The sequence below is a fragment of the Schistocerca gregaria genome, chromosome 6, assembly GCF_023897955.1.
Source record: "Schistocerca gregaria isolate iqSchGreg1 chromosome 6, iqSchGreg1.2, whole genome shotgun sequence".
In the NCBI taxonomy this organism is placed as follows: domain Eukaryota; kingdom Metazoa; phylum Arthropoda; class Insecta; order Orthoptera; family Acrididae; genus Schistocerca; species Schistocerca gregaria.
In genome coordinates this window covers 83,018,802-83,038,262 of record NC_064925.1, presented here as the reverse complement: position 1 = coordinate 83,038,262, position 19,461 = coordinate 83,018,802, and the positions used below count along the sequence as shown (strand labels likewise).

Genomic DNA, 19,461 nt, shown 5'->3' with positions numbered 1-19,461 from the left:
CAGCTGTAGTGCACACATATGCTTGTATTCCATCCTTACGTTGCCGTACCAGTAACGCTGCCCAACCGCAAGTCACGACACTAACAACGCGAAACTTGCAGAGCACAAGATGAGCATCATTCCTATGAATTTGGGTAACCATACGGCAAATAGTTTCCCCTTCTACAGTTGCTCAAGTAGCGTAAGTTTAATTATAACCACCCTGCATATAAACTAAATGAAAAAAGGAAACCAGAAAGAAAATAGCAGTAACTGAAAAGAAATCTTTGGCCTTACACATAGTGAATGGCTCCCGGAGAGACTCCCAGTTATAAATGACCACGAAGAAGGAATATAGGAGGGCCATACAAGACATCGAGTACCATAACAGACGGTGTGAACAAGGTTAATTCTACGCAGGAACATTTGCCTCAAAATCTAGAAAGACCCAAATTACAAAAAGAGTCTGCACAAAATATGTTTTATCTGCGTGACAATTGTGCTGCTGAAACTGTAATGGTGATAAATTTTAGCAGTGCGTTGCGTAAAAACAGGCACCAGCGAAGAATACTTTCTGTGATGTGGACAGCCTGAGGTAGGTGTAACGAAAAAATCGCTCACAAAATGGCGTAGTTGTGTGGAAAAAAGTTTCCCCATGGTTGCGGGAACTGTCCTTGTTTAACTGGAGGGGGGGGGGGGAGACGGGAGGAAATGGATTACAGAGTACAACATAGAAATTTCTTTGACACACAGTGTTTTAAAACTTAACTAGACTGAGACAAAGAACTTCTCTAAAAAAATTTAAAAGAATTTGGATCGCATACATCAAATTTATCCATCTTCAGGCAACTGTACAACAAATAGGACTATTAATGTTGCAGAGAGAAGACGACGATTGAAAATATTGACACCATGACAGTTGATCAACGTGCAAGCTGCACATTCTTTGAATACCAAGAAGACTGTGGATGTGATTCCGGCGATCCATCTGGCCGCCATCTTCAGGTTCCATCGCTGAGTACACAATCATGCCGGAACTGAATGAACATCAGAAACGGCGGCTCCTTTTGTGATTCATCACTTTCGCCAGTTTCTACCGCCGGCGGCGCTGCAATTCTTCGCTTCGCAAGGGGCAGCTCTTCCGCTTCTATCGTACACGCAACGGCCTGGACCCTGGGTATAAAGCGGCCGCCGTTTCTGATGCTCATTCAGCTCCGGTGTGACTGTGTACTCAGTGACCGCGGCTAAGGATGGATCATCGAAATATCGTGTAGCGAAGACGATTATGTCCGATACCCGTAAAGAGCATAAACAAGACTGCGGATGCTCTTTAGTCAGGTCCCTCCGTTAGTAGTGGCCAGCAGCAGTGCTGTTCAGGACTTCTTACCTGAAGACAATGGGAAAAGAGTAATTATTTGCAACAGCAGATGATGAATATTTTCATAACTGATTTTGAAATCATGCGGCTTGAGTCCAACATTATGCGTAAATGAATGCTCAAAATTCACGCTGTTTGGCTAAGAAAAAATCCAAATCAGCCTCTTCACACACAGAAAGTGGAAGATTGCTGTACACCTTCATGTCGGTGAAACTTCAACATATTGTTTCGTGGAACAGCGAATAGTCAGCGCTATATACAGATGACCCATAAAATACAAGTAATATACCTGATGGCCAACTTCAGTACCCTTGGTTTCTGCAGGAAAATGTGGCGGCTCATACCGTTGTAGCACCCCATCCATCACTTATCTGGTTTTGGCGTGTGTTCACCCCAGCTAATTGACTAACAGATCAACAGAGTGTGCAAAACTGCCGCAATATCGGATAACGCAAAGAAAGTAATAAGGACCTGTGACTCCTGATTGAACTGAGGTGGCAGTGTTAACTGATTCAGATTTGATCCCTTCTAATCAAAAAGGGGTGACCATTGATGCTACATTCAGCTATTGAGCACCAGATGCAAATGTTGAACATAAAATTAATTAGGAAAGTGACTTGGGATTTCAACTACTTGACTGAAAACAGATGCAGTCGATTAGTACAAATTTATCTTAACTCGCGACCTTCAATCATCACATTACATGACTCCCCTAACAGGCAGAGGGAATAAATTGCGTTTACATGGAGTAAAGCGCGATAAATCAAAACCAATTCCTATCGACTGACCCAGGCGTAATGCGAAGTGCGAGAAGAATTCTACAATACACAGCCCATGAAACCCTCGTGGAATCTTTGGCGACGTGATCCAACAAATTAATCAGTGGCCGGGGCGGGAGCAATATCACCGAATACAGCGTGGCGGAGCGGCGTCGTTGTGTGGACGTCGGCCGACCTCGTGGTGTTGCAAGGCTGCGCTCGTCTATTCACTACTAGCTATCTTGCTCAGTACATAGCTGAACGAAAACTATCTTCAAGCTCAATCGTTCTGAAGTCCTAAACTGCAGAGATGCTCACTCTATCTCAGGCAACCTGAGTAAAGAGCGCCACGTCCGCACTCTAGGAAAGCTGGGAACCGAAAAACCTCTACGGAGTCTTCTGCCAGTCCGCTCTTCGCCTCGGTTCCCCTCCATCAAAATCACTTACGCCAATTGCAGCGCAAGTCGCGTTAATTTTGTGTCGCTTCCCAGCGCCGACCAATACCTGCTCTAGGAAGTGAACAGATTCCCACAGAATTTCCCTTCCTCTCCACTTCTGCTATTTAGCTCCTCCCAGGGCATCCATCAAGGTTAGCATCTGCATAAAACACCAATTTTTCCGAAATTCTAACTCCCAGGAGAGTACTTCAAAAAAATGGTGCAAATAGCTCTGAGCACTGTGGGACTTATCTTGTAAGATCATCAGTCCCCTAGAACTTAGAACTACTTAAACCTAACTAACCTAAGAACATGAGACACATCCATGCTCGAGGCAGGATTCGAACCCGGTAGCGTTGCGATTGTGCGGTTCCAGACTGTAGCGTGTAGAACCGATCGGCCACCCTGGCTGGCAAGAGTACTTCAAATTCCTTGGTCCTACATTCCCATCGGAGGTCGGCGTATTTCATTACGTCGCTCTTCACCGGATTTAATTCAGACTCTGCGGAACGTGAATTCAGCGTGAAGTTGCAGTAGTCATGTCAACTGCTACACCGTACCTTTGCGTGGCTTTCTCACATGTTTCACTGAAAATGGGACGACGGACATTTATCAACAGGCGTACAAGTTCTCCTTCTGCTTCCCGGTACACCAACATGGGGTCAACCACCCCCTCACTGTCACTCATCTTAAGGCAGCTGGAGGCCACGCTCCGTTACCGCTCTCTCAGAGTTGAGCCGCCCTAAGCTGCCTATTGTCGCTTCCCTTAGCCGCTCCCCCGGCGGGCACGGTCAATTCTGAGTAATTCCCTGGGGTAAACTAGCCTCCAGTAAATCGACGCGTTTCCACAAAGTTTTCATGTCGTGTGAATTAATTTAAAACCATCACCCGACATTAATTATTCCAATATTTCCATACTATACCCTCTACAAGATGTATTGTGCCTTGTCAGTCATTTTTGTTCAGCCATACTGTTCGCTCAACGTGAGTTCAGTGATTTTTAATGACTTCATGTAAGGGGCATAGTTCTTGCCATCTTACACCATGAACAACACCGTGAATCTCCTGGGTCATCGCTTTCACTCACAAGTGTTTTCTAAGCGGTAATGGTCCCGTAGGTCTCGCAGTTTATCGGCACCTTAAATTTTCTTGAGGGGATATAAATGCTCCTTAAAATTCACTTTCATGCTGCTCCTGAATTTTGGAGAGGAACTGAGAGATCGGTTCTGTAGTAGTTCGATGAACATTACAAAATGGCATCAAGTACGTGCAATGCTTAGACTAATAGCACTGTGTGAATCGCATAATGGAAGCCACTTTATCATAATTTCCAATAAGGCAGCAACAAATTTTAAACAGCTTAAGAGGCACTGTATGACGTGAAATCATGTCTGGGAAAGAGTTCAGAGGTAGAGAAAAAGTGTAGCAATGTAGAGATGAGAGTGCTACAGTGGGAAAGGATCTTCCCTTTATTTACTTGTTTTATTCAGTTACTTGATATATTTTAGTAATTAAATAAGTTATTTATTTGAGTCATCAGTCTTCTGATTAGCTTGATGCTACCCGCCACGAAATTCCCTCCTGGGCCGATATTATCGTCTCAGAATAGCATTTGCAACCTACGTCCTCAATTATATGATAAATGTAATCCAGTCTCCATCTTTCTCCTCGTTTTCTGCTCTCCTCAGCACCCTCAAGGATTTAGAAACAATTCCTTCATGTCTTAGCAGATGTCCTATCTTTCTGCATCTCCTACTTGTCACTGTTTTTCATATATTCCTTTCCTAGCCGATTCGTCAGAGAACGTACTTACCTTATAACTACACCTAATTTCCAACATTCTTTTGCAGCACCTCATCTCAAATGTTCCATTCTTTTCCAGTTTTCCCACAGGCTGAGTTTCACTACCATACGATGCTGTTCCACTAATGTACATTCTCAGAAATTGCTTCCTCAAATTGGTACTAGTATACGTCTGTTGGCGAGGAATTCCCTGTTTGCAAGCACGAGTTTGCTTCTGATGTCCTTTTTGCTATATCCGTCATGGGTTATTTTGTTGCCTTTGGGGTATAATTCCATAATTTCATTTAGTTCGTGGTCACTAATCATGACGTTAAGTTTCTCGCTGTTCTTGTTTCTGCTACTACTCATTACTTTCGTCTTCATTCGATTTACTCTCAATCCATATTAAGTACTCATCAGACTGTTCGTTGCACTCAACAGATTCTGTAATTCCTCTTCAGTTTCACTGAACATAGCAAAGAGATCAGCGAATCGTATAATTGATACCTTCTCCTTGAATTTTAATACCACTCTTGAAAATTTCTTTGAGTTCTGTCATTGCTTCTGTGATGTGCAGATTGAACAGCAGGTGGAAAGACCACGACCTTGTTATACACCATTTCTAATCCGAGCACTTCGTTCTTTGTCTTCCAGACCTATTGTTCCGTCTTCGTTCTTGTACGTATGGTATATCACGCGTCTTTCTCTACACCTTGTCTCTAATTTTCTCAGAACTTCGAAAATCTTATACCATTTTATATTGTCGAAGGCATTTTCCGGGTCGAAAAATCCTGTGAATGTGTCTTAAGTTTTTTCAGTCTTTCTTCCAATATCAACCGCTATGTCAGCATTGCTTCTCTGGTGCATAAATGAGCCGTGAAGCTGACTGCGAGATAATTCTCGGTTGTGTCAGCTGTTCCTACCTTCGGGATGATGTGCATGAAGTTTCTTATTCCGTCATGACATCAGACAAATCCTCCCCCTCATAGAGTGGTACACCCACTGCACCCTCAATGCTACCACTCTTGCTTTCAATTTCACCAAAGACTGATGTGACCTCTCTGTACGCTGAGTCAGTCCTTCCAATAATCACATTTTTCGATTTCTTTACATTTTTCATGTAGCCAATTCGCCCTAGTTTCGCTTCACTTCCAATTTATTTCATTCGTAAGTGTCTTCTATTTCAAAATTCCTAAATTTCGCTGAAGATTTTTATACTTCCTTCATCCGTTTATCAACTGAAGTAATTCTTCTTGCCCTTTTTAGAGATGTCCATTGCCCTTCAACTGTACTGCCTGCTGAGCTATTCCTTCTTGCTGTGTCTATAGCGTTAGAGAACTTCAAGTGTATATCGTCATCCCTTAGTACTTCCGCATCCCACTTCTTTGCATATTGATTCTTCCTGACTAATCTCTTGAACTTGAGCCTACTCTTCATCACTAACACATTGTGAATTGATTCTACATCCGCTTCTGGGCACGCCTTACAAACCAGTATCTGGTTTTGTCATCTCTGTCTGACCATGATGTAATCTAACTGAAATTTCCCTTATCACCCGGTTTTCTCAAGTATAGTTCCTCCTCTTGTGATTCTTGTACAGAGTTTTTGCTATTACTAGCTGAAATTTATTACTGTAATAACTCTATTAGTCTTTCTCCCTCTCATTCCTTGTCCCAAGACCATATTCACCTGTAACCTTTTCCTATACTCCTTCCCATACAATTGCATTCCAGTCCCCCATGAATACTAGATTTCCATCTCCCTTTGTACACTGTATTACCCTCTCAATATCCTCATATACACTCCTGGAAATTGAAATAAGAACACCGTGAATTCATTGTCCCAGGAAGAGGAAACTTCATTGACACATTCCTGGGGTCAGATACATCACATGATCACACTGACAGAACCACAGGCACATAGACACAGGCAACAGAGCATGCACAATGTCGGCACTAGTACAGTGTATACCCACCTTTCGCAGCAATGCAGGCTGCTATTCTCCCATGGAGACGATCGTAGAGACGCTGGATGTAGTCCTGTGCAATGGCTTGCCATGCCATTTCCACCTGGCGCCTCAGTTGGACCAGCGTTCGTGCTGGACGTGCAGACCGCGTGAGACGACGCTTCATCCAGTCCCAAACATGCTCAATGGGGGACAGATCCGGAGATCTTGCTGGCCAGGGTAGTTGACTTACACCCTCTAGAGCACGTTGGGTGGCACGGGATACATGCGGACGTGCATTGTCCTGTTGGTACAGCAAGTTCCCTTGCCGGTCTAGGAATGGTAGAACGATGGGTTCGGTGAGGGTTTGGATGGACCGTGCACTATTCAGTGTCCCCTCGACGATCACCAGAGGTGTACGGCCAGTGTAGGAGATCGCTCCCCACACCATGATGCCGGGTGTTGGCCCTGTGTGCCTCGGTCGTATACAGTCCTGATTGTGGCGCTCACCTGCATGGCGCCAAACACGCATACGACCATCATTGGCACCAAGGCAGAAGCGACTCTCATCGCTGAAGACGACACGTCTCCATTCGTCCCTCCATTCACGCCTGTCGCGACACCACTGGAGGCGGGCTGCACGATGTTGGAGCGTGAGCGGAAGACGGCCTAACGGTGTGCGGAACCGTAGCCCAGCTTCATGGAGACGGTTGCGAATGGTCCTCGCCGATACCCCTGGAGCAACAGTGTCGCTAATTTGCTGGGAAGTGGCGGTGCGGTCCACTACGGCACTGCGTAGGATCCTACGGTCTCCCGCATGCCCACTATACGCCCTCGCTCAAAATCCGTCAACTGCACATACGGTTCACGTCCACGCTGTCGCGGCATGCTACTAGTGTTAAAGACTGCGATGGAGCTCCGTATGCCACGACAAACTGGCTGACACTGACGTCGGCGGTGCACAAATGCTGCGCAGCTAACGCCATTCGACGGCCAACACCGCGGTTCCTGGTGTGTCCGCTGTGCCGTGCGTGTGATCATTGCTTGTACAGCCCTCTCGCAGTGTCCGGAGAAAGTATGGTGGGTCTGACACACCGGTGTCAATGTGTTCTTTTTTCCATTACCAGGAGTGTATTCTCTCTACCTCTTCATCTTCAGCTTGCAACGTCGACGTGTATCTAACTATCGTTGTCGGTGTTGATCTGCTGTCGCTTCTGATAAGAACAACCTTATCACCGAACTGTTCACTGCAACACACAGTTGTCCATTCCTTTCTATTCATAACGAATCCTACTTCCGCTACCCCATTTTCTGCTGCTGTTGATATTACCCTATCCTTGTCTTCCTTCCATTTCACTTCACTGGCCCCTACTATAGCTAGGCTGAGCCTTTGCATTTCCGTTTTCAGTTTTTCTATCTTATTCCACTCAGATCCTGTTTCGTGTATCCCACAATGTGTCATAGAGGCAACTGGCTGACATGGTCTGGTGTAGGTGTTTGTTACTGTTGCAAGCAGCAACTGGCGGTGTCCGCATTGCGACGTTGTGTACACTGTTAACACACAGGCAGTTGATACTTGCCATCAGTAACAAAAACCTGTCGGTACCGAGCTCTGGCCTCCAGGAAAACTGTGGGATACAAAGAACACAATCTTGCCGCTGATCTGAGAGATATACATTGTACTTGTTGGTGTTTTACTGTCGTCACAGGAGCCTTGTTACATACTAAGTTATTTTCAGATTGTGAAGAGTTTCATAAACCCAAAGCTCTACTGCCCTGTCGAAAAAATGAATCAGCGAAGTTTGAGGTCAGCAGCAGAGCCTTTCAACAGACACATCTACAACTATAACTATATGACTACTCTGTAATTCGCAGTGAAGTGTTTGGTAGAGGATTCTTAGAATCACTTTTCTATATTTTCTCAACATTTTCACTCTCGAATAGCACAAGCAACAATGAACACTTAAATTTTTAGCGTCAGTTTGGATTTCCCTTACTTTATTACAATAGTCATTCTTCGTAGGTAGGTGTGAATCAACTACATATGTGGCATTCAGAGGAGAAAGTCGTTACTGAAATCTCGCCGCAACGGAAATCGCCGTCGTTTTAATGATTGTCATACCATCTCTCATATCATGTTCGTGACACTGTGTCTCCTATTTGGTGATTACAAAGGGAGCTCCCATTACTTGAACGTTTCGGAGGTCCACCGTAAATCACATGTCTTAAGTATCCCTTGTGACACAACAATATTCCAGAAGAGGACGGATATGCGTAGCGTAGGAGGCATCTTTAGTCAATATGCTGCCTCTTCCAGATGTGGCAATAAAAAGTGATTTTTTTGTTCACTTTCCCCATAGCATTTTCTAAAAATTTCCAATTTAAATTTTTCGTATTTGTAACCTGTAAGTTTTTAGTTTTTGTTTGAATCGACAACCTTTAAATGTGTGTGTCGTGTGTGTGTGTGTGTGCGTGTGTGTGTGTGTGTGTGTGTGTGTGTAGTGTTTTTGTCTTTTTTTATCTAAACCCTGCCGCTGTTTACTAATGACGCTATGATGTACGGGAAGGTATCAGCGTTCAGTGACTTTATAAGGCTGCAAAATTACACAAAATTTATGAATGGCAGCTTTCTCTGTATGTCTGGATGTAGAAAAATGTAACATAACGCAGATGGTAAGAAAGACAATCCGTAGTGTTCGAATACAGTATTAATAGTGTGCTGCTCCACTCATATCGACTGTGTATCAGGGCGTAACGTTGCAAAGTGATATAACATGGAACGAGTACGTAATGTCGGTAGTACGGGAGGCGAACAGTCGACTTCATTTTGTTGGGAGAACTTTAGGAAAGTGTAGCCCGTTTGTAAAGGAAACCGCGTGTAGAACATTAATGCGACTGATTCTTCAGTACTGCTCGCGTATTTGGGATCACCACTAGGTCGGATTACAGGAAGACACCCAAGCAACTCAAAGGCAGATTGCTATATTTGTTACCAGCAGGTTCGAACAACACGCAGGTGTTACGGAGACACTACCTTGCAGGTAAAAACCACGTTCTTTTCGCGAAACACTATTGACAAAATTTAGGGAATGGCCATTTGAGGCTGACGGCAGAAACGATTCTACTGCCGGCAACGTACATTTTGCGCGCTGCTCTCCGTTGGATCTTCTCTATCTCTTCTATCAACCCTATCTGGTGCGGATCCCACACTGCTGAGCAGTATTCAAGCAGTGGGCGAACAAGCGTAAGTTAACCTACTTCCTTTGTTTTCGAATTGCATTTCCTTAGGATTCTTCCAATGAATCTCAGTCTGGCATCTGCTTTACCGACTATCAACTTTATATGATCATTCCATTTTAAATCACTCCTAATGCGTGCTCCCAGATAATTTATGGAATTAACTGCTTCCAGTTGCTGACCGAAGATAAGATAAGAGAGACTAGGGTTAATACGGAGGCATACAAACAGTCGTTTTCCCCTTGCCCTGTCTGAGAGTGGAACGGGAAAGGAAATGAGCAGTAATGGTATAAGTAAGGTACCCTCCGATACCACCTTATTACGACTTTCGGAAAATGTTTGTACATGTAAACATAGCGCAATGTATTTTGTGCCATTGTTTAAGGCTATTGTTTAAGGCTATTGCCAATTTATGCACCCTTCAGACATGTTCTTGATGTGATTTTGCTAGCGGTTTTCATCTTCTGACGGCTTTTCTAGAGGCATCATTTGAGAACAATCTAAGAGATTTTTCTCAATTTGTCTCCTAAATTGATTATATGCAGGGAAAGCAAAATAAAACTAGCCTAGTACATATTTCATGGAACTCAAAATGGTGACCCAATTTGACGTATTCGGTCCTGGGAGCGACTGAGGTAACGTAAATGTAATACGTTCTGGGCCAGTTATTTCTCCTGATGACTGAGGACAGTGTACTGAAGAGCACTGCATCTGCATTGTTTCTACATCTACATCCATACTCCGCAAGCCACCTGACGGTGTGAGGCGGAGGGTACCCTGAGTATCTCTATCAGTTCTCCCTTCTATTCCAGTCTCATATTGTTCGTGGAAAGAAGGATGGTCGGTATGCTTCTGTGTGGGTTCTAATCTCTCTCATTTTATCCTCATGGTCTCTTCACGAGATATACGTAGGAGGGAGCAACATACTGCTTGACTCTTCGGTGAAGGTATGTTCTCGAAACTTTAGCGAAAGCCCGTACCGAGCTACTGAGCGTCTCTCCTGCAGAGTCTTCCACTGGAGTTTATCTATCATCTCCGCAACGCTTTCGCGATTACTAAATGATCCAGTAACGAAGCGCGCTGCTATCCGTTGGACCTTCTCTATCACTTCTATCAACCCTATCTAGTGCGGATCCCACACTGAGCAGTATTCAAGCAGTGGGCGAACAAGCGTACTGTAACCTACTTCCTTTGTTTTCGGATTGCATTTCCTTAGGATTCTTCCAATGAATCTCAGTCTGGTATCTGCTTTACCGACTATCAACTTTATATGATCATTTCATTTTAAATCACTCCTAATGCGTACTCCGAGATAATTTATGGAATTAACTGCTTCCAGTTGCTGACCTGCTATTTTGTAGCTAAATGATAAGGGATCTATCTCTCTATGTATTCGCAGCACATTACACTTGTCTACATTGAGATTCAATTGCCATTCCCTGCACAGTGCGTCAATTCGCTGCAGATCCTCCTGCATTTCAGTACAATTTTCCATTGTTGCAACCTCTCGATACACCACAGCATCATCTGCAAAAAGCCTCAGTGAACTTCCGATGTCATCCACCAGGTCATTTATGTATATTGCGAATAGAAACGGTCCTATGACACCCCTGCGGCACACCTGAAATCACTCTTACTTCGGAAGACTTCTCTCCATTGAGAATGACATGCTGCGTTCTGTTATCTAGGAACTCCTCAATCCAATCACACAATTGGTCTGACAGTCCGTATGCTCTTACTTTGTTCATTAAACGACTGTGGGGAACTGTGTCAAACGCCTTGCGGAAGTCAAGAAACACGGCATGTACCTGTGAACCCGTGTCTGTGGCCCTCTGAGTCTCGTGGACGGATAGCTTGAGCTGGGTTTCACACGACCGTCTTTTTCAAAACTCATGCTGATTCCTACAGAGTAGATTTCTAGTCTCCAGAAAAGACATTACACTCGAACATAATACGTGTTCCAAAATTGTACATCTGATCGACGTTAGAGATATAGGTTTATAGTTCTGTACATGTGTGCGACGTCCCCTCTTGAAAACGTGGATGACCTGTGCCCTTTTCCAATCCTTTGGAACGCTTCGGTTTTCTAGAGACCTACGGTAAACCGCTGCAAGAAGGGGTGCAAGTTCCTTCGCTTACTCTGTGAAAAATCGAACTGGTATCCCATCAGGTCCATCGGCCTTTCCTCTTTTGAGCGATTTTAATTGTTTCTCTATCCCTCTGTCGTCTACCATTTTGTCAACTGTGTGACAATCTAGAGAAGGAACTACAGTGCAGTCTTCCTCTGTGAAACAGCTCTGGAAAAAGACATTTAGTATTTCGGCCTTTAGTCTGTCATCCTCTGTTTCAGTACCATTTTGGTCACAGAGACTCTGGACATTTTGTTTTGACCCACCTACCGCTTTGACATAGGACCAAAATTTGTTAGGATTTTCTGCCAAGTCAGTAGATAGAACTTTACTTTCGAATTCATTGAACGCCTCTCACATAGCCCTCCTCACACTACATTTCGCTTCGCGTAATTTTTGTTTGTCCGCAAGGCTTTGGCTATGTTTATGTTTGCTCAGAAGTTCCCTTTGCTTCCGCAGCAGTTTTCTAACTCGGTTGTTGTACCACGGTGGCTCTTTTCCATCTCTTACGACCTTGCGTGGCACATACTCATCTAACGCATATTGTACGATGGTTTTGAACTTTGTCCACTGATCCTCAACACTATCTGTACTTGAGACAAAACTTTTATGTTGAGCCATCAGGTACTTTGCAATCTGTTTTTTGTCACTTTTGCTAAACGGAAAAATCTTCCTACCTTTTTTAATATTTCTATTTACGGCTGAAATAATCGATGCAGTAACCGCTTTATGGTCGCTGATTCCCTGTTCTGCGTTAACAGTTTCAAATAGTTCGGGTCTCTTTGACACCAGAAGGTCTAATATGCTATCGCCACGAGTCGGTTCTCTGTTTAACTGCTCAAGGTAGTTTTCAGATAAAGCACTTAAAAAAATTTCACTGGATTCTTTGTCCCTGCCACTCGTTACGAACGTTTGAGTCTCCCAGTCTATATCCGGCAAATTCAAATCTCCACCCAGAACTATAACATGGTGGGGAAATCTACTCGAAATATTTTCCAAATTATTCTTCAGGTGCTCAGCCACAACAGCTGCTGAGCCCGGGGGCCTGTAGAGACATCCAATTACCATGTCTGAGCCTGCTTTAACCGTGACCTTCACCCAAATAATTTCACAATTCGGATCTCCGTCAATTTCCTTCGATACTATTGCACTTCTTATCGCTATAAACACGCCTCCCCTTTCACTGTCCAGCCTGTCTCTGCGGTATACATTCGAATCTGAGTTTAGGATTTCATTACTGTTTACGTCTGGTTTCAGCCAACTTTCTGTCCCTATTACTATATGGGCGTTGTGACCGTTTATTAATGAGAGCAGTTCTGGTACCTTTCTATAGACGCTCCTACAGTTTACTATTAGCACGTTAATATTCCCTGTTGCATTTTGCCTACTCCTACCTTGCCGCGTCTCAGGAGGCGTCTTGTCGGGCCTAGGGAGGTAATTCTCTAACCCATAAAACCCCCATGTGCACTCCATACGTACTCCTCTACCCTTGTAGCCGCTTCCGGCGTATAGTGCACGCCTGACCTTTTCAGGGGGACCCTACTTTTCTCCACCCGATAGCGGAGGTCGAGAAATTTGCATCTGCAGACAAATAAATACTTACGAGATATATGTTTTTACAGTGGATACTACCTCCAAGTGCGCATGGCACAAGCAAGCCATTAATGTTCATTTTCCCCTGGACAGCAGATCAGGTATTGACGTCTGGATGCGTGGGAGCAGAACTGATAGTCTATACTGAAAGGCGTAGTTCACTTCACGATACATTTATGACTGTGGAGGAAACATCAGGCAGAAAATTATATGATGTGTTTTCAGGAAGACAGACGCAGAAAAAAAACTGACACAGTGAAGTGCGTGTGTATTAAAGTAGAGGAAGTGGTACAAATATGGAACACCATTCTGTTTTTCGTTCATAAATTTCTCAGTTTATCACATTAAGTGAACAAAATATCTGTAGAACATACTCTGGGAACTATTGTAATGTTTCTTATATTTTCGAATACATAAGGCATAACACAAAGATTGGAATGTTTGGCACTTCAGGTTATAGAGTACAAATATTGAATACGTAACTCATTTCAAGTTTCTTAAAATGAAAGCAAATAAATGAAAATTTAATAATTCATTATAAAAACACTAGAAATCATAATAGAACAGAAAAATACACAAAATATACCCTTTTGAGTTATCAAATTCCTTACTCTATGTAATTTCACTTGCACAAGTCACATACTTATCGTCCCTTACCGTAACGTGCACATTCAGTGAGCACCAAGATTTGGCACACCAGACACATTATCCATTCTTCCCTTGCCTCGTTCTGTGAAAATTTACCTGAGCAAAAGGGAATTTGTCATCTTATTTAGCGGGTACACTGTTGTCCAGAAGGCAACTAAGGTTGAACTAACTTTCTCTCACACTAAAAACATTCTCAGAATCAGATGATCCATGGTTCCTTGGCCTTAGTGCCCTCTGCTTCTTTGCTTCCAGTTTATTTGTAGCTGTATTCGATACTTCAACAGATGCCTTGTATGGAGACAAGGACCTGCTTTTCTTCCCATCATTCCTGGTCTCTTCCTTATTTGTGCAATGGGTGAGACGTGGAAGGAGATGTTCCTCCCTCTACTTCAACCTTAGCCACAGCTCCGGCAGGCGTTTCACTGACTGGATCATTATGCAAATCCTTAATTATTCCTTCATTGCTGGAAATGAAATCTGCATCCGCCAAAAAAAAACATGGGGGTTTAACGGGTATTTCCTGTCACCCTTAACACTTTGACTGCCATCTCCCCTGTCTAGCAGTTGAAGTAAACCTTTGCATTCAGGTCGGCGATGTCCATGTTCGTTACTGAACTTCCATTTTCCCTCATCCATATGCGTACCAGGTCAGACTAATAGGCTTTCTAAGGACTCATGAAAGCTCTGTCCAGGTGTTCGATGTTGCTGGTGGTATGAGGAGGCACACTCAAGGCTTTGACATAGTTTCAAGTGCGAGATTTGTAACATCCAGGTTTCTCGAGTGGCCCATTTTCTTGTCTGTAACATTTGTAATTGCTATTTACACAGCAACTATTTGCATAGGAAGACACGTTCATAGGGTATGTGGACAAGGAAAAGGCGTTCGACAATGTAAAATGGTGCAGGATGCTCGATCCTGAGAAAAATATGGGTAATTATAACATATGTACAAGCGCCGAGAGTGGACGAGCAAGTACAAAGTGCTCGGATTAAAAAGGGTGTAAGATAGGAATGTAGTCATTCGCCCCCACTGTTCAGTCTGTACATCGAAGAAACAATGACGGATATAAAAGAAAGGTTCACGAGTGAAATTAAAATTCAGGGTGAACGGATATCAATGAGATGATTCGCTGAGGACATTTCTACCATGAGTGAAAGTGAAGAAGAATTACATGATCTCGTGAATTGGAGGATACAGAGTACGTACCGAGAGTAAATCAAAGAAAGACGAAAATAATGAGAAGTAGCAGAAATGAGAACAGCGAGAAACTTAGGATGATCACCAAATAGATAAAGTTAAGAAATGCTGCTACCTAGACAGGAAAATAACCAAGGAAGGACGCAGAAACGAGGACATCAGAAGCAGACTAGCACTGGAAAAAAGGACATTCCTGGCCAAAAGAATCTACTGGTATCAAACATAGGGCTTAACCCGAGGAGAGTGTGCGTTTGGAACACAGCATTGTATGGTAGTGAAACATGAAATGTGCAAAAACCGTACCGGAAGAGAATCAAAGTGTTTGAGATGTGGCGCTAAAGACGAATGTTGAAAATTAAGTGGACTGATAACGTGAGGAGTGAGAAGATTTTGTGGAGAATCAGAGAGAAAAGGAATATGTGGAAAACACTGACAAGGAGAAGGGGCGGAATGTTAGGACATCTGTTAAGGTATCAGCGAATGACTTCCATGATGCTCGAGGGGGCTGTAGGGGGCCAAACCTGTAGAAGAAGACAGAGATTGGAATACATCCAGTAAATAATTGAGGACGTAAGTTGCAAGTGCTACTCTGAATTAAGATGTTGGCACAGGAGAGATATTCTGGAGAGTCTCCTCAAATCAGTCAGAAGACTGATGACTCAAAAAATGAAAATTGCGCAGCAGACTCATCCCGTTTCTTTAGAGCTCTGAAATCATTTCTGAAGCAATTTCGGTAAGCAAAACAGATTGTGAAAAGTATGGTACAAATATGGAATATTGGGGTACAAGTATGGAATAGCAGTATTCCGTATTAGTAACACAGCCATATTGAAATTCAGAAATGCTAGTAAAATCGACAGTTAAGTTTAAATAGTCAACAAAAACGCTATTTCACAGCTTAATGTGTTAGCTAAAAGTCTGTTTACAAAATGTAGTAATCATTTATGTCAGTTTGGAGCTGCGCGACCGCTACGGTCGCAGGTTCGAATCCTGCCTCGGGCATGGATATGTGTGATGTTCTTAGGTTAGTTAGGTTTAAGTAGTTCTAGGTTCTAGGGGATTGATGACCTCAGATGTTAAGTCCCATAGCGCTCAGAGCAATTTGAACCATTTTGAATAATTTATGTGTTATGACAACAATGAAACAAAAAGCCAGCAACCTGCAACAAACATGCCTCCTAGTCAATTCCACTCAGCCCAAACGGCTACCAAATGTGATAGGATTACTTCCCAAAGCAGCCTACAGTTGCTGAACGTAGTTTTCAAGCAGCACCTTTTACAAGACGAAAAATCGCAGTATTCCATATTACTACGCATATTTGATATTTGTACCTCTTCCTCTCTCACTTAGCAAAATACAATCAAGGAAATTGAAATAAGAACACCGTGAATTCATTGTCCCAGGAAGGGGAAACTTTATTGACACATTCCTGGGGTCAGATACATCACATGATCACACTGACAGAACCACAGGCACATACACACAGTCAACAGAGCATGCACAATGTCGGCACTAGTACAGTGTATATCCACCTTTCGCAGCAATGCAGGCTGCTATTCTCCCATGGAGACGATCGTAGAGATGCTGGATGTAGTCCTGTGGAACGGCTTGCCATGCCATTTCCACCTGGCGCCTCAGTTGGACCAGCGTTCGTGCTGGACGTGCAGACCGCGTGAGGACGCTTCATCCAGTCCGAAACATGCTCAATGGGGGACAGATCCGGAGATCTTGCTGGCCAGGGTAGTTGACTTACACCTTCTAGAGCACGTTGGGTGGCACGGGATACATGCGGACGTGCATTGTCCTGTTGGAACAGCAAGTTCCCTTGCCGGTCTAGGAATGGTAGAACGATGGGTTCGATGACGGTTTGGATGTACCGTGCACTATTCAGTGTCCCCTCGACGATCACCAGAGGTGTACGGCCAGTGTAGGAGATCGCTCCCCACACCACGATGCCGGGTGTTGGCCCAGTATGCCTCGGTCGTATGCAGTCCTGATTGTGGCGCTCACCTGCACGGCGCGAAACACGCATACGACCATCATTGGCACCAAGGCAGAAACGACTATCTTCGCTGAAGACGACACGTCTCCATTCGTCCCTCCATTCACGCCTGTCGCGACACCACTGGAGGCGGGCTGCACAATGTTGGGGCGTGAGCGGAAGACGGCCTAACGGTGTGCGGGACCGTAGCCCAGCTTCATGGAGACTGTTGCGAATGGTCCTCGCCGATACCCCAGGAGCAACAGTGTCCCTAATTTGCTGGGAAGTGGCGGTGCGGTCCACTACGGCACTGCGTAGGATCCTACGGTCTTGGCGTGCATCCGTGCGTCGCTGCGGTCCGGTCCCAGGTCGACGGGCACGTGCACCTTCCGCCGACCACTGGCGACAACATCGATGTACTGTGGAGACCTCACGCCCCACGTGTTGAGCAATTCGGCGGTACGTGCACCCGGCCTCCCGCATGCCCACTATACGCCCTCGCTCAAAGTCCGTCAACTGCACATACGGTTCACGTCCACGCTGTCGCGGCATGCTACCAGTGTTAGAGACTGCGATGGAGCTTCGTATGCCACGGCAAACTGGCTGACACTGAGGGCGGCGGTACACAAATGCTGCGCAGCTAGCGCCATTCGACGGCCAAAACCGCGGTTCCTGGTGTGTCCGCTGTGCCGTGCGTGTGATCATTGCTTGTACAGCCCTCTCGCAGTGTCCGGAGCAAGTATGGTGGGTGTGACACACCGGTGTCAATGTGTTCTTTTTTCTATTTCCAGGAGTGTATCCGTACATATACCACTAACAGCCTGTACTTTGCCCACGCCGTAGATGAAGAACAGCAGGCAGTTTGAGAAGGGCGGTATGGATCGACTCCACAGAGTGTCTGCGTGTGCGCAGGAGCAGGACGAGGTGGACCTGTGCGACTTCCTGGCGCCGCAGCCCGAGACCCGCGACAACGAGTGCCAGACGCGTGAGAGCCTCTTCCTCACGGCGAGCGTGACCACGGCCACCAGCACCACCTCGCCCAGCTCCGACCAGACGTCGACGCCGCCCCCGCCGCCCCCGCCGCCGCCGTCCGCCGCGCTGCTCGCCTCCCGCGCCGCCGCTGCCGCCGCACCACCCGTGAGTACCGCCGCCATCATTGTACTCGACGAAGCGGAACGTAGCTGTGTACAAACGCGCTGCTGCGCATGCGCTTTAACTTACTGCCGGAAATACCTTCGCAAGCATCCGCGATCGCCTGATGTTAGCTCCGTTAAGGGGGAACGACAGGGTGACGGTCGAAAAAGACTCGAATTTATTTAATTACGGAATTCGAATGTATACAGGGTGAAAAGTCTGTGAAGTTGTCTTCTTCTTTCTTGGCTCTACAGCTCATGATGAACCTTGGCATTTTCTACAATTTCCTTCCATCTCTCTCGGTCCTTTGCCAATACTCTCCAGTTTCTATAGCCCCTCTTCCTAAGATCGATTACTCCATCTTCCCATCTGGGTTTTGGTCGACAACTCCTATCTGCCCTCCGCTTTCCTCGTCATATTCTTTTTGGTACTTCTGTAACATTCATGCGAGCCACATGTCCCGCCCACATCAGTCTGGATGTTTTCACTATCCATCTGATGGGTTGGTCTTCGTAAATTTATACAACTCATGGTTGTATCTCCTCCTTCATCTTCCTCTTTCACAGATTGGGCCGATAATTCGTCTAAGTACCTTTCAAATGCATCGAGTGTTTCAATATCTTTAGTGGTTAATGTCCAGTGTTCACAGGCATATGTAAGCACTGGTCGTATGATTTATGCATAGTTACTTTTGTGGTACGAATCAGGAGCCTTGACGATAGAAGTCTTGTTAGGGCAAAGTAGGCTCTATTGGCCACTATTAATCTTTGCTTAATTTCAAAGGAGGTATCATTTAGATGTGTAACTGTCGAGCCCAGATACTTGAAATGTTCAACTCTCTCAAATGTGTAATTGCCCATTGTTATTGCATTTGGCATATTTTCTCAATATGGTTTTCCAGCTGCCATATATTTTGTCTTTTGTTCATTAATAATTAACCCCATGTTCCTACTGGCCTGTTCAAGAGCTGTAAATGTCTCTTCCATTGCTTTTTGGGTTCTTGCTTCTTATATCTATGTGATCTGCGTAGGCCAGTATCTGCACCGGTTTATAGAAGATCGTTCATCTGTTCAGAAGGTTTGCGTTTCTCATCATCTTCTCCAGGGCGGCATTAAAGAGAAGGTATGATAGTGCATCCCCTTGTCGCACTCCATTTTCAGTACTCAATGTGTTGGACATCATTCCCCCTATTCTTACACTACCTTGTGTTCCGCTCATTGCCATTCTCACCAGCCTTACCAACTTTCTAGAGATTCCCAGT

At 44.7% G+C, this 19,461-nt stretch overlaps 2 protein-coding genes across 2 annotated transcripts in view; both read left to right on the top strand.

Moving 5' to 3' along the window:
• Positions 1 to 18,143, top strand: part of LOC126278734 (uncharacterized) — a gene marked incomplete at its 3' end in the record, with an annotated part of 35,031 nt that extends 16,888 nt beyond the window's left edge. The window contains exon 4 of the mRNA XM_049979011.1: positions 17,979 to 18,143. Within this exon, the coding sequence (XP_049834968.1) occupies positions 17,979 to 18,143 (165 nt within the window). The remainder of the gene's footprint in view (positions 1 to 17,978) is intronic.
• A 22-nt stretch (positions 18,144 to 18,165) lies between these two features.
• LOC126278109 (forkhead box protein B2-like) overlaps positions 18,166 to 19,461 on the top strand; it is a 121,711-nt gene continuing 120,415 nt past the window's right edge. The window contains exon 1 of the mRNA XM_049977985.1: positions 18,166 to 18,203. The gene's annotated coding sequence lies outside the window, so the exon portion shown is untranslated. The remainder of the gene's footprint in view (positions 18,204 to 19,461) is intronic.